Source organism: Falco biarmicus, chromosome 6, assembly GCF_023638135.1.
Source record: "Falco biarmicus isolate bFalBia1 chromosome 6, bFalBia1.pri, whole genome shotgun sequence".
Lineage (NCBI taxonomy): Eukaryota > Metazoa > Chordata > Aves > Falconiformes > Falconidae > Falco > Falco biarmicus.
In genome coordinates this window covers 51,915,489-51,929,596 of record NC_079293.1, presented here as the reverse complement: position 1 = coordinate 51,929,596, position 14,108 = coordinate 51,915,489, and the positions used below count along the sequence as shown (strand labels likewise).

The 14,108-nt window shown below is 40.2% G+C and overlaps 1 protein-coding gene across 1 annotated transcript in view; it reads right to left on the bottom strand.

The window, feature by feature from the left end:
- The window catches only part of NHSL1 (NHS like 1), a 182,091-nt gene that overhangs the window by 10,181 nt on the left and 157,802 nt on the right, over nucleotides 1-14,108 (bottom strand). The window contains 1 exon segment of the mRNA XM_056343820.1: nucleotides 9,311-9,442. Within this exon segment, the coding sequence (XP_056199795.1) occupies nucleotides 9,311-9,442 (132 nt within the window).

Below are 14,108 nucleotides of genomic sequence, written 5' to 3'. Positions count from 1 at the left end.
AGGCTAACATACTGAAACATGCATTGTTTTACCACAAATAATACATATGCTATAAGAGCATTTATACAAAGATATTTTCCAACACTGCAAAGAAAACCATTAAGTAACATTTCTCCATACAACTACTCTCTATTTATCATAAAGGAAAAACCCTTAAAAAGCGGGGAAAAGAAAAAGATGGTCATCTCATCCTTAGCACCATCAGGAAATAAAAAAATAACTGTACTTTTTTTTTAAAAAAAAAGATGTAATAATCATATATTTGCATTAAAAAAACCCTTTGAGGACAATGGAAAAAACAGTTTTAGTTCAAAATATAGTTACCACCGTGTCAGTAGAAAGGTCTGTAGGGCTCTTTTAAATTTACATTTTTATGGGTAGCTGTCTTTTAAAATCACAAACCAGAGCACTGCTTTAAAATTAGTCTGTGTAAGGCTGTTGCTTTTCAATTCAGTTGCATTACTGTATAAATAGCAGACACGAGAGGCAGGCGTGCTGCTGGAGATGCTTGTAAGGATGCTGCACATGTCACTGTGGGGGAAAATGGGTTATTTCAAGTCTCCGCCTAAGCTAGTCTCAGGAGCGATGATGAAGTAGCACGCCCAACAGGACTGTTCTCCTTTCAGATTTACTATATGGAACTGGACCAGGAGGATAGGTATTCTTATCATGCTGCTTTAAACACCACTTAAAGGACATTTAATTATCCTTACTCTTGGCAGGCAAAAGAGGCGTTTTAGGATAAGGAAAAGAGGGCTCTGAAAAGGCTACATTGAAAGCAGCACACACAAAAAGATTGTTTACTTCTTTTCCCCAGGCACATAAGTAGTCTTTTAGCAGCTTGAAGCCTGTTTAGTTTGCTTTGTGTAGATTCTCTTGCTCTCATGAAAATGTAGCCTCTTTCTGCTTCTGGTAGGTTTGCAGCAAAGCTAGATAGTTGAATGCTGGCAAACGTCTTTGATAATGTAATATGAGTTACTGTCAGAACAGATGGACTACTGCAGCCAACCAAGACAGGTATTTGCATATTCTGGATACAGTTATTAGGAACTGTACAGTAAGAAAAATAATTTAATTTTGCTTTCCATGAGTATTTTTTCTATAGAATCAGTGTTCCCCTTTGGTTAAGCGAGAGAAAGCCATCAAAGTAGACATTATGAATATTTCTCCAACCATGACACCACTGATGACAACTGTTAGCTAATTTAAAATATCCAGTAATAAAAATTTGTGTACTACATTAGAAATAACCAAAGAGAGAGGATATTTTTCTTCTTCTGCCACTGTGAAACAGATACATGCATGCAAACACACACACGCACGCACGAGACAGAAGGATGGGGCTGGTGGAGAACGAAGCTGTAAACACTACAGCAAGTGTGTAATACTGTCACATACTGACCTGTGGCTGAGAGCACCTCATTTCAGTATGCAGTATGTTTGTGTTCACAAATGAAGCTAAACGCACTCTATTTCACAAGCAGTGTAATGCAGGTGGATGGTCTATGCTTGTTTAAAACATTACTGCTAGGGAAGAAGGTAAACGGCAAAGTGGAACAACACTGGATTCGCTAACCTCCCCTCTCCTCCTTCTCAAACCAGGAGTGTTAGAATGCATTACTGGGACATGCTGTTTATAGCCAATGCACAGCAATGTCTGAAATACAGAATTAAACTTTGGTAATATATCAACACCACTAAATAGAAGAGGCCAAGGGCAGTTGTACCAAAACGCCCGGGGGAGCAGCTCCTGCCCCATCCCCTGGCACCCACGTCCAGACAGAGCCTGGGGGACTGCTGGCTTGGCCCAGGCCGAGCAGGGCTGGAGGAGTAATGCCAGCAAGAGGGGCAGCATGAACAACCGCAGGACGCTGCGGAGTGTCAGTGCTAACCCTGTTTGTCAGTAGTACAGATGGAACTCAGGGTCCAGTCCAATATGCTCAGGGAAACTTCGTAAATTGTCTCAGCAGCAGTAAACCGTTACAACCTCGATACTGCAAGGAAGCCTGTCAGGGCAGGTCTTCGCACCAGTGTGAGGTCTCTCATTAGAATTGTTCAGAGCCCAAACAAATACAGGGTTCAGAGGGGGCAAGACAGCCCAGTCTCAAAACTATGAACTGCAGGGCTACATCCTTCAGTTATTGTATGTGATATGGTCAGGGAAGGGACTTTTCATGGCTGTTGCTATCACAAGAACATAACTTCGAGGTTTTCGATTTTTTTGTAGAAATGTAGCATATTCTGAAATTAATTCAGCTTTGTTTATGGCTTTACATGTACGCACAATCTCATGCAAAGCTGTGAGGATTTACTTGCCCTTTACAACACAGCAATTTCTCTTTTTATAGTTCCATTTCCCAAAGAGGGACAACAGAAATCTGTAGGGAAAACGGTTCAAAAAAAAAACCCAAAGGAAAATTTAAGGCTCAGGCATTCTGTTAAAATGTTGAGGGTTTTCAGATTTTGGTGGAATTCAGAGGAGGGTAGCGAGGAGTATTTTGTTTGCAATTTACAAATGCACTGAAAAACCCACACTCATTTCCAGAGTAACACTGAAAAGCAAGGGTTTTCAAAAATCCTTACAATCAAACTACCTTTGTTGCTACTGCAGCTAGAAAATGACTGATCCAATTCTAAGGGACAGCTCAAACATTTAATTGACTATTATGTTGAAAATGCTAAATCTTTCAGAAGACCTCTACTTATAAACAGTAGTTACACAAGTTACAAGATTTCTGCAACACCAAAATTCTGGAACTGAACCAGAACTTTTAAAGACAACCATCCGCAAGTCCATCTAGTTGCAGGGGTGATGTCTGAGCAGACAGCAGCAAAAAATATTGCAGAATTGCACATCAGGTTACAGATGCTGAATGCTATGAAGTCAGAAGTGGCTGCAATTTGGTGGTATGATAAATGTGGCTGAAAGTAATTAATAATCATCTTGTCTGCATTTTATATTATCATGTGTCCAGCAGCCCTACAGCCAGTGCTACGTCCAACACAGGAGACCTCTACCTACACCCCTTCCTTCCTTATTACCCTACTTCTTGCTGAAAAGACCTCTTAGGGCAAAAGCTCTTCCCTAATGCACATGTTCAGGGTAGACTCCAGCACCAAGTGAAGAACACCCAGTATCTGGAACAAGTGAAACATGGAACATATGTAACAAGTCTTGCATGGAAGCACAGAGAAGAGGTTCAAATGCATACCTTAGCTCCAAGTGCTTGATCCGAGATATGCATACACAGGTTACACCAGTTTTCCCTGTCTCTGGTAGTTACTGGTGTTGCTCATTAGACATGACAGGGATTGAGACTGACTGCAAATTTGATGGAAAAAAGGAAGTGTCTGCATGTAAGCCCTAGGGCCAAGTACTACCTACTAGAAGACCTCCTATCTCCCCAGTGACTCTCAGGCTGATCTGGTGCCACCAGCAGCTTGCTGCAGAGAATCAGCAGAAAGGTCCTCTGTATTGAAATAAGCATAGAAACTGAGGGTTTGAGAAGATAAAAAGTATGTGTGTTGGTATCACAAAGAACATTCTTGTTTCAACTAGTATACAGAAGTAATCTCTCTTCCCAGATTTCTTCTGACTAACCATTTCTACTACAAGCACTTGTCTCTTGTGCCACAGGCACATTCCTAAGATTTACCGCACTCATGTTCTCATGCCCCACCTAGCAATCCTATTCCAAACCTGATGACCTGGCCAAGTCACTGTGCAGGCACCACAACTTCCAGTGTTACAAAAAAACCCAGAGACTGTTCATCTGTTTTACCCTAGTACTTACACACCAAATTATTTTCAATAGACATTCAAGAAGAAACAGACAAGTACATTGGGCTTATGGTAATGTTAAGGGATTTTCACTGTGCTCCATGAAGCACCTGTAATCTCTCAGAAGGGAGAAAAATATTGCAAGGAATCCTGTGATACCTTTCAGTACTGCCAGCTAAAAAATATCCTCAATCCTTGTATCACTGCCACCCTGAAAGGAAGATCTTTGATGAAAATACAGGGAATTTCATTCTTGATTCTGTTCATTTCACTAACTGAACAGCCTCTGGTGAAGGATTATATACCTGACATCTCTGTCTTTCATCCCCTATTATCAAAAAGCAGATGATATATACTTTGTAACACTCTGATCTCTAGATGAATAGTGCTGGAAATGTACAATGTTGAGAAACTACAGCTATAAAACAAGTATTGGTTAAAAGGCACAATAACTCTGGAAGAGAACTATTCTCTCCGAAGACTGTTAAAGTTGCAATTTGAAGCAGGTGCAGAATTACTTGACTTGAACAGCTGGGTATTTGCGTGGTACTTCTGTAGGGCCACTGGATATCTGGGACTCTTACCTGTAGGACCTATAACCTGAATGACTGCTAGTGCTGAAGGGACTAATTGGAAAAGAATATCAGTTACGAGGAGTCTTCAACAGAACAGCTGAGTTCCAAAGATCAGAACTTACGTGCCCCCATGTTGCTAAGATGGAATTGTTTCCTCTAAGGCACGTTAAAAGAGAAGCTTCAGCAGTCCCAAATGATACCTGGGACACCAGCTGGTACCAACAGGGGGTCTGTGCTGTGCCACAAGAAAGCAAATGAGCAACTGACAGTTCAGGAGTCAGTCATATCCATCCTAATGACTGACAAGAGGCCCTATAGGTGACAACTCGTTGTGAGCTACTGAAAATGGGAGGCAGGGAAATAAGCTGAAGAAAAGCATATGAGGTCATTCTGAACTCTCTGAACCCTCTGGTTAGGAATTTTAAAAAGAAGTAGATGGGGAGGGGGCAGGGGGGGGTAGGATGACAGAGCCATAAAGACCATGAATTGTGCCTTAAGGTGGAAAAAAAGTACTGAAATAATTCAAGGAAGGTACATGCAAAGCATAAAATTAGAAGACTGTTTTGAAGACCCACATTGGACAGAGATTTTCTGTTTGATTAAAGAAAAGCAAAATGCCTGGCAGAAGGAGGAGAAATCAAAAGGTGGAAAACTTGAAGATGATTTCCTCTCCCCTGCTTTTGTGAGGTATGTTTATTTGGAAGATGAACTGTGGTGGAACTGATACTCGGTCTGGGACTTGCTCCTCCTGCAAGACAGGGAAGGAGTCTGGGACACCAGAAGCTGTCCATCAGTGCCTGGGACTGCAGAGCTCTGGAGAAATACTCAAAACCAAGTAACTTGGCACCTTCACTAAAAGAAAGTTCCTCTCAGCCAGATCCTAGAGCACTGACACAGAGAAGGAACCATGGAGGCATGATGGCATTTCTCTCTCTTTATTTCATCTGAAGAGCTGGAATGTGTGAAGGAAGCTGAAGAGAACCTACAGCCAAGAAATGAGCAAGTCCTGTGACAGGTTCTCCCAGAAAAGCTGCTCACCTCTACCAAATTTGTTTGGGAATCATCTTCTTGCCTGAGGGGACCATACCGATTTACATATAGGGTACCATCTGAAGAAAACAGCTAGAGGCCATGGATAATGGCAACACAAAGCAGAGAAACTGAGAGCACAGAAACTGGAAAAAAACCATCATCTCAAAGTTTCCTGCCCTTTCTGCAGTTTTGATCCAACACTGACTCCATTAAATGTATATATATTTATGTTCTGAAAGACAATTAAGGCAAGTCAGAAGTATGCAAAACTAATTTTTTCACTGCTGTGTTTGGCAGAGAGAAGAATGCTTTGCCTTCTCCTCTTACTTTGGCGTCACTCTGCTAAATAGTACTGAGAGGGTCCTGCTGTTAAAAAATAACTATCCAGAAAATAACTGCATCTCTAAACTGGTAGGCATCTCATACTCTTACTCTGTCTCAGAATCCCATCTATCAGATCACATTTTATTTACAGAGCATTTTTTATGCAGAAGTCTATGCAGAGAGACTGGTTGCTGGAAGACATCTGTGAAAACACAGCAGTATTACAACGCTCAAAAGTAGGAATGTTTAAAGATACTTTAAGCACATGCCTCATGGGTGCAGTTCATGATTCCTTTCAATACATTTGACTAAATTCTACAAGGGCACCACTGCTGCTGAGCTCGGGCCAGCAATCAGCACAGGCTTCCTCTTCTGTTTGGTCTTTTTTGTTCTAAAGGAGCCAAAGCAGCTGGGGGAGAATCCCAGCAGCTTGGCCTGGCAGAAGCTCTTCCAGGCTCTCTCGCAAGAAATGAAAATAGTTCAAGCCTGGTTGAAGCTTTGAGGTTCTCTCAAGTTTCTGCTTCCTTCTGAAGGATAAACAAGAGGTAACAAGAATCTGCTCTGTGTGTTGGTTATTTAGCCTGCGCATAGCAACTTTGGTGTACCAAGGGATTTTAATTTTTGTGTAAATATTATAGCCATTTGCAGCAATGCTGTAGGGGAGAAACAAAGAGATTTATTCAGCTGAAACCACAGGGAGAATGTCAATAGGCACAGTGCAATTGCTTGACTTGGAGTTTAGTCCGGATCCTTGTTCTGATCAAATGAACTGTGGAATGTTTTAAAACAACGTTGTTTGTTTTGGGACAGTGTAAGAGAAACAGGGAACGGATGGCTATAGAAGTATTTGGGGAGTGACATGGGAGAAAAGGCAGAAAGAGCACTGAACAAGGATGGGGGAGTCTTAATTTTTCCCAGCCTTGCCAGCAACCTGGTGGGTAACTCTGGCTAAGTCACTTCACTGCAGCATGCCTGGTTTCCCCATCTATGAGATGAAGACACTGATAACTGTTCTCTTTTCAAGCATACTTAGTTTCTAGTGATGGAAAGCAATATTCTAACAGGACGGATACTGCCATCAGAGAGTTTTCCTGGCATACATTTTGCCGTCTGGATGACATACAACCACCACATGCATGAAGCTTCTTTAGATAACTTCCGTCATAGGGCAGATGGCTGAAGCCCTATGTGCCTGCCGGTTATGGGCCAGGGAACTGTCCAGAGAGAGCCCCTACAGTGAGATACCATCAGCCCTGAAATTTCTGCAACTTAAAACAGGAGCCGAGGAAAACCATCAAGCAGTGTAACATGAAATGTGCTCAGCACAGAGACGAAAGACCAAAATCAAGACCATAAAACCTGTCACCCTTAGCAAACAAAGTGGCGAAAGTGAGAAACTTCTTTTAAGATATTAATTGAAGAATTCTTTTTAAGAGAGATGCCAAATGCATTCTCAGTTTATTCCACCAGGTAAACTACAGCCGATCTTTTAAATCATTAAACATCTGTCTGAAGTAGTCACAAACATAACCTCAAAGTTTTGGAAACACTGCTGGCAGGAAGCATTCTTTGCACATCCACCCAAGTACTGTTGGCACCCATTTCAAAATCCATGTGCCCGAAGAAGCGCCGAGAACTCCAGCAAGTGACACAGTAGTGTGGGACAACATTTTCTGCTTTGCTCTGTTTTTCTCCACTATCTGGCGTTGAGGTAGGTCCTACATGTGCCAAAGATAACCTCTGTTGAAAACTAGGACCTTGGTACGTATGTCATTTTCAGAATAACATGCTAGGTTCAAGACCACTGTAACAACCCTAAAAATGAACAGTTTAAGTGATTTTCTGTATCAGTTTTTCATTTAAGTTAATTTAAATTCGTTAACAAGCGTTTTTAAGGAGCACAAGTAATTTCATCTCAGCTCTAGACAGAGAGAAAAGTGATTTAGTTTAAAATGGAAGAAGGGAATGCACAAAGTATCCCCCTTGAACAGATGAGAGAGGATGAAGGTTATCTCTGCTATTTCTCTAACCAGCTGCAAACATGGAATCTGAGGGATTAGCCTTAGAGAGACCTAAAAAAGGAGAAGGGAATAATTCAATATTAAGTTCTATGTAGCTTTGTTTCCAGCTTTGATCTTTGTTTGCTTAGAACAAATGTACTTTCAAGGCTGATAAATGTGTTGTTCTCTCTCAGGAAATAATAAATTAAAATTCTGATCTCCAGGAGGACTCCAGGTCTGGAAAGTGTCTCCTGCCAGGTGGCAAGGCCCACTGTGGACAGCGAAGAGGGAGAAAGGGAACCCACACTATGAGGGGTTCCCTACGGCAGGCATCCATCCCACAAGAAGAAACAGACAAAGAGAGCTTTGGAGAAATCTCAGAGCCACAGTCTGAAATAAAATTGTTAGGTGAGATTCAGAAGTAACGAAATGTAAAACTGCCTAACTTTAGCTGTCCTAACAGGGTTAGGGAAATTGAATGTTCTTTCTTGTGGCAGAGGATTCCCATGGCAGGGCACTGTTTCATTACAGATGCTGAAGGAGCACAGTTCCACTCACAATCTGTTCTTCCTATACTTGCTTGTTTCTTGGCTTTCTATATGCCTGACCCTCTAGCTCATTTCAAACCCATCCAGAGAAGTTACCTATTTTTGCTTCTGTTTCTGAAAAATCTAGACAAAGAACCAAGAATTGAAAATATAATTTAAAAGAAGACGCAAAAACCAAGGTAGTAAAACTTTCTGAAATTATCAATATATGAGATGATTCCACATGTAAAGCACCTAAAATTGTGTTCTGCAAGACTATTTTAAAAGACTTTCTCCCTCTACTGCAGAAAAAGGGGGAGGGGGAGCATAACTTTATCTATGAAGCTATCATTTGGGAAAAACTGAAACATCTTTTTAAAAAGTAAGAATGATCAGATTTAAATCAGAGAGTTCTGCAAAAAGTGTCTGAAATGTCTGCCAAAATTCAGACTGCTTCATCAGCTTTGAGTATCACATGTGCTACTAACTGTGAACGAGGACAGCCTAAGGTAGTGTAAACGTGACCAAGCAGGCATTTTTCCTTTGGAATAAATGCAATAGCTAATAAGCCCATGTAAATTATGTCCAATCAAATAACACTGATACTTCAAGGGCCACCAATTACGATCTAAACTGAACCGAAAAATGTACAGGTTTTTCACTGTTGATGCAACTCTTGGCAAATTCAGGAAGGCATCCATGAACCAATTTACTCCACTGAGTAATTACTTGCAAGCCAAAATGCCTGCTCACTTCAGTTTTGCTTCAGTGAACATTCTGGGGGAGTAGACCAAATCTCCAGGAAAGCAATAGAGAGCAGAAACCTTATATCCCTGCAGATTTCCAGTACACCATTTTCCAAATACCCGGTTCCCTTCAACAGAGGGAAGTCAACAGATAAAAGGTCCTAATTTCCTGATGCACAAGGTGGCAAGGAGGCACACATGTATTTGGAACTGTAACAGGCTATCAGACTGTATTGGTTTCATGAGCACTGGTAATGTTATTAGTTGAGTAATGATAAGTGGTGACAATGAACAGTGGGTGGAATACAGTTCTGATGAGCCATACCTAGCTCCTTTTGTATGTTGTCAGGGATTCCTGTAATAGTCTTTCTCCTTTTGACTTTCTTCGGCCGTCTTACCACCGTGTCTGTGTAAATTAGAGACCGCCGAATGCTGGCTTGGCGGTCGAAATTCTCCCCTAATACATGGTAGAACAAGCAAAGCAACATTACTTTCAAGCACGCTGACATCATGCATTTTCTTCCACTAGTTTTATTGTAGAAATGGAAAAAAAGGCATTAATAAATGATGTTAGCTTGGTCCTACAATGAATGTTTACACTGAAGGAAGATACAGCATGGTGTCACAGTAAGGCTTTAGACACACATATCGATTACACAGCACTGCAGGTTTTAAAAGGAATTTTGACTTCCTGAGCCCATTTCAGATCTGGTGAGGGCAGCTCTAATTCCACAAGTGAACAGAATCCTTGCTTTAATTTGGTCTTTGTGGGTTTTTTGTGTGGTTTTGTTGTTTTATTTTAAAGTACTGAGCTTCAGAAAAAGCAAATCTGCTCATGAAAATGAAAGATCACAACGGTTTATGCAGGAACAGACATTGCTATTGGCAACAGCTATTATGTCTTTACACAGCTCCATCATTAAATCACATGAGACACCTCTTTTTCATTCCAAGTTGCTCTGAACCTGTCAAGTGTACCACATTTCTGGTGGTGATCTTTTAACATGAATACAAATAAGTACCACAGAGCATGCAGAGATCAAACTGATCTTGCGGTCTCATAAATATTTCAGAGTGGAAGCTGCTTAAAATTGAAACTTTATAAATGATTATAAAAATATACAATGACAAAAGCTGAAAAAAATGTGTAAGTGCACGTTGCCAGACAAAGCCTTATGATGACCATGTGCTGTATCATAATGGGACCCAGAAGCACCACTATCATTAGGTAGCTTTTCTTTAGGAATTCACTTTTGTTTAGAGGCTTAGAACTTGGCCATTTTACTAGTAGCAAGATGAAACTTGCCTTGTAGATTATGAGTTGTGCTAATTCTCTGTTACTTCTAAAAATCTAACAACTACCCCCATATCTCACATGTAAGTTCCCTTTTTAGAAGTCAAAGCATTTTAAAGCACTGCTAAATGTCATTTAGATGACCCATTTAAAACCTAAAAAAACGGCTATACACGTTTTTTTGTCTTTTACGCTTTTTTGAAAATTCATGACCAAATTATTTGCCTCTAAAAAGTGATTAATGCACATTAACTAATACGTCATAAATATTATCCATGGCTGACTGCACATCAGTGTGATGTGTGTCGTGTAAATAGCATAGAAAACCTCATTACCTCTATAACAGTTAAAGATACAGTCATATATCGAAGTATAGCATGTAGACTTGTGAAAATGCAAGGAAAAAACACAGCAGATTCATTCACCATATTGTAAATATAAAGACTCTGACTCTGTTTGACTGGAGCCTTGTGCTCCCATGAGCTGCACTTAGTGCTAAGCGGAATCCTTGCAGCTACAAAGAAGCGCCAGTTTTATCCAAGTTTTGGACTGACTGAAGTCAGGGCAGATCAAGGGAGGAGAAAGCCCATGGGATCTATAAAATTTAGAACTATCGATCCCACTGGCTTAGTAGAAGCCCTGAAATACTGAGACAGACTATCCACTGGCTGGGACATTACCACTACTAGGACATTAGGACCCTTATGGGGTCAGAGGGTCAGGACCACTAGGTAATCCTGCCATGCAGCATAATAATTCCAGCCACATCATAACAAATCTAAAGAATTTGAAGGAGAAAGTTTTCATCTCTGAACATATCTTTATCCATTCAAAGGCCAACAATTATGCCTGAGACAGTGAGTTGCAAGGAAATTAAAATACAGCTTTGAATGCCCTGGAATAAAATATAAATGGTAAGCAGAGAGTGCAAACAAGGAGAGAGTCTTTTACATGAAGCCTCAGACAGCACAAACAGGATGACCATGGGGAAATGTTACTGTGTCAGCTGATCCACAGTAACTTCTTCCCCTGAACTACCCAAGAGCTAACTCCACTGTAATCCATATTCAATAGCTTTTTCAAAGCCACTGTGCAAATTTGTAGAATTTCGAAGTAGCAGCTTCAATAAATTCCAAGCAAAATCAGAATGTCTCAGTCTTTTTTCCATTCTTCATTGTCTTTTTTTTTTCTTTTGAAAATACAGATGTTAATGTTAAATACATTTTGCAGACTTAAGGATACTTCTGCCTTCTGTAACAGGTTTGTAACAAATTATCTAGGCATTCCTTATATAGTTTAGTCAAGCTTTCCCTCATGCAGTTTACTCAGTTTCCTTGGATTCACCGAAAATATTTAAGTATGTGCTTAAATCTCACTGAAGTCAGTCAAGCCAGACTCAAGCAAATGCTTAAATGTTTTGCAGGGTCCTGCCAGGTGCTGATCACCTCCACCATCACCAGATTCCTCCATCTGGAAAGAAAGTTAGTTCCAGAAAACCCATGAGAGCAGACACCATTATACATCTTTTAATGCCCAGGGTATGTAAAAGCAAAGACTGGCCACCACTGGAAATTCAGCCCAACCCCTTCCAGGCCAGAAAAAGCTCAGCCCAGGCACTCCCAAAGACTGTAACTGCTTCCAAATCTGGATGTCTAGTCAGCAGCCTGTCAGCCTAATGCTATGCCCCTGTACCTTCAGGCTATCCAACAGATTTTCACTACTACTGTATTAGTTGCAATCTGTTTACCAAAGAGCCCTGAAAGCTGAACTTGTGGAGCATTTATTGCACAGCCACACGAGAGGCCATTGTGGCAGAATCATTTACTAATGCACTGATGAAAACGCTGTCAATTGCCAGCAGCCTCTTCAGAGGTTAAACTTTTATTTCATGCCAGGAGCAATAAAGTGGAAGTTTTTTGACCTCTCTTCTGGGAGAGTGAGAAAAAGAGCAAGTGAAGGAAAAAGCCAAATAAAAACAAAACAGGCAATGGTTTGTTCCATGGCACGTTGAACAAACAGCGCAGAATTTTTGGTTGTTTTTTTCCTGTCTCATGAAGTAACATAAGGAACTTCACAAAATAAAATTACTTGGCGTGTGGGAGGGCAGAGGAAGGGAGCAGATTGTGACTTTTTAAAGAAGAACAAGGACAGCAGCTTTTTTTGTGTGTTGTGTGTGGCTCATAGTCTGTTACTCTCACTTGCCTTGTTTCATGGTAGAACTATAATTATTCCAAGGGAACGGAAACAGTGGATCCCAGACCAGTCCACACACTGCAACAGCAGTCTTCCTCTACTGCCCTCCCTTTTATGTCTTCCAATTACCACGTTTAAAGGGAATTGACATGCTCAACAGCACACTCCAGAAAGGTGAGGTGTAATATGCACATGCACTATTTTATCAGAAAAGTTGAGAACTGCTGAGTTTGCTGAGTGCAAACCAAACAATTCTGGGGACACAAGGTTTGCTACACCAGTTGAATTAAGCTGGTTTAAGTCACAAATGTAATTTATCCAAACACAGTAACGTTCCCTATGACACAGAATTAAATCTACGAGGTTTATTTTATCTCTTTTACCTCATTTTTCTTTCCATCTGTTTACTTCTCCCATAAATTTTAAGTATGCAGGGTCATTAAATCGAACAGCAGATTACTCCTTCTGTAAATATACCCTGTTCTGCTGTCACAGTATCTAAGCGCTGCTCAAGCATATTGATTATGTCAGATCATCTGCTGTTCCCATAACTGCACCTGTATCCTGCATTCCCTACATAATGCCAACTGGCTTAGTAACATTTTACCATTGCATTTATTCTCCTTCTACTAATTTTCCAGAGGTGGAGTGTTCATAACTTTCCGTTGTCTTCATGCTATTTATTTCAAGTATTTGCTGCTGTTTATTCAAGGAAAGGTTTCTTGTTGATTTCTCAGAGCTCTCTGGTGTTTGTCACAGAAGTACTGCTCCTATACTACTTAAATATTTAAATACTGTTAAATAATACTATTTAAAAGACTAGTTTATAAAAAATATAGGTGAAAAAATTAGTAGTCACACAGGGAAAGATAACACCCAATTTACTTTCAAAACAAAACCAAACATTGCAAGCTACTGATTCTAAGAGGAAGCATGGAGTCAGAGTGTGCCATATGGCATTTGAAATAAATCAAGTATTAAATATCGTCCTGCTTTTGGCAGGCAAACGATCAGTTGTTTGAATTAACTAATAATAGACAATCTTGACACTGTGCAGAAAAAGAGGGATTATTAAATTGACATAACTCAGTCTTTCACAGAAATTCTATTTACACACAACAAAGTATCTATTCAGCATTAGGCTTTAACATAATTTAACTTCCATGGAGCAAGAGTTCTACAACTGTAAAACCAAAGAGGATTTTCAAAAATGAAGAGTTAATACACAGTTCATAACAAGAAAATGTGGACTATGTTCACATCAGCGGAGTATCTTACCAAGAGCCTTGATCAAAGACGGAGGTAGCCCCATTAACTTCTGCTGTTCTTACCTTACTCCCCTTGCTGCTGATAAACCTAAGCTAAACCTCTTGTTGCTGATAAAAATAAGAGCCTAAAGGTTTTTTCCTTGAATTTTGTAACATTTAGTCTTTGGAATACATAAGTCCCTGATAACTTTCTTTACATAAAATTCCTAGGGAAAAAAAAAATCCTGAAATATAGTTAGCATTGCATAAATCATTATTTTCCATTACATTACCCTCAGTGCAGTCTACAGCAAAACCACTGCTATTTATCAATCCTCTTGTATTTCATGAATATCTAGTGCCATGTCAAGCCCATGTTGTATAGACCA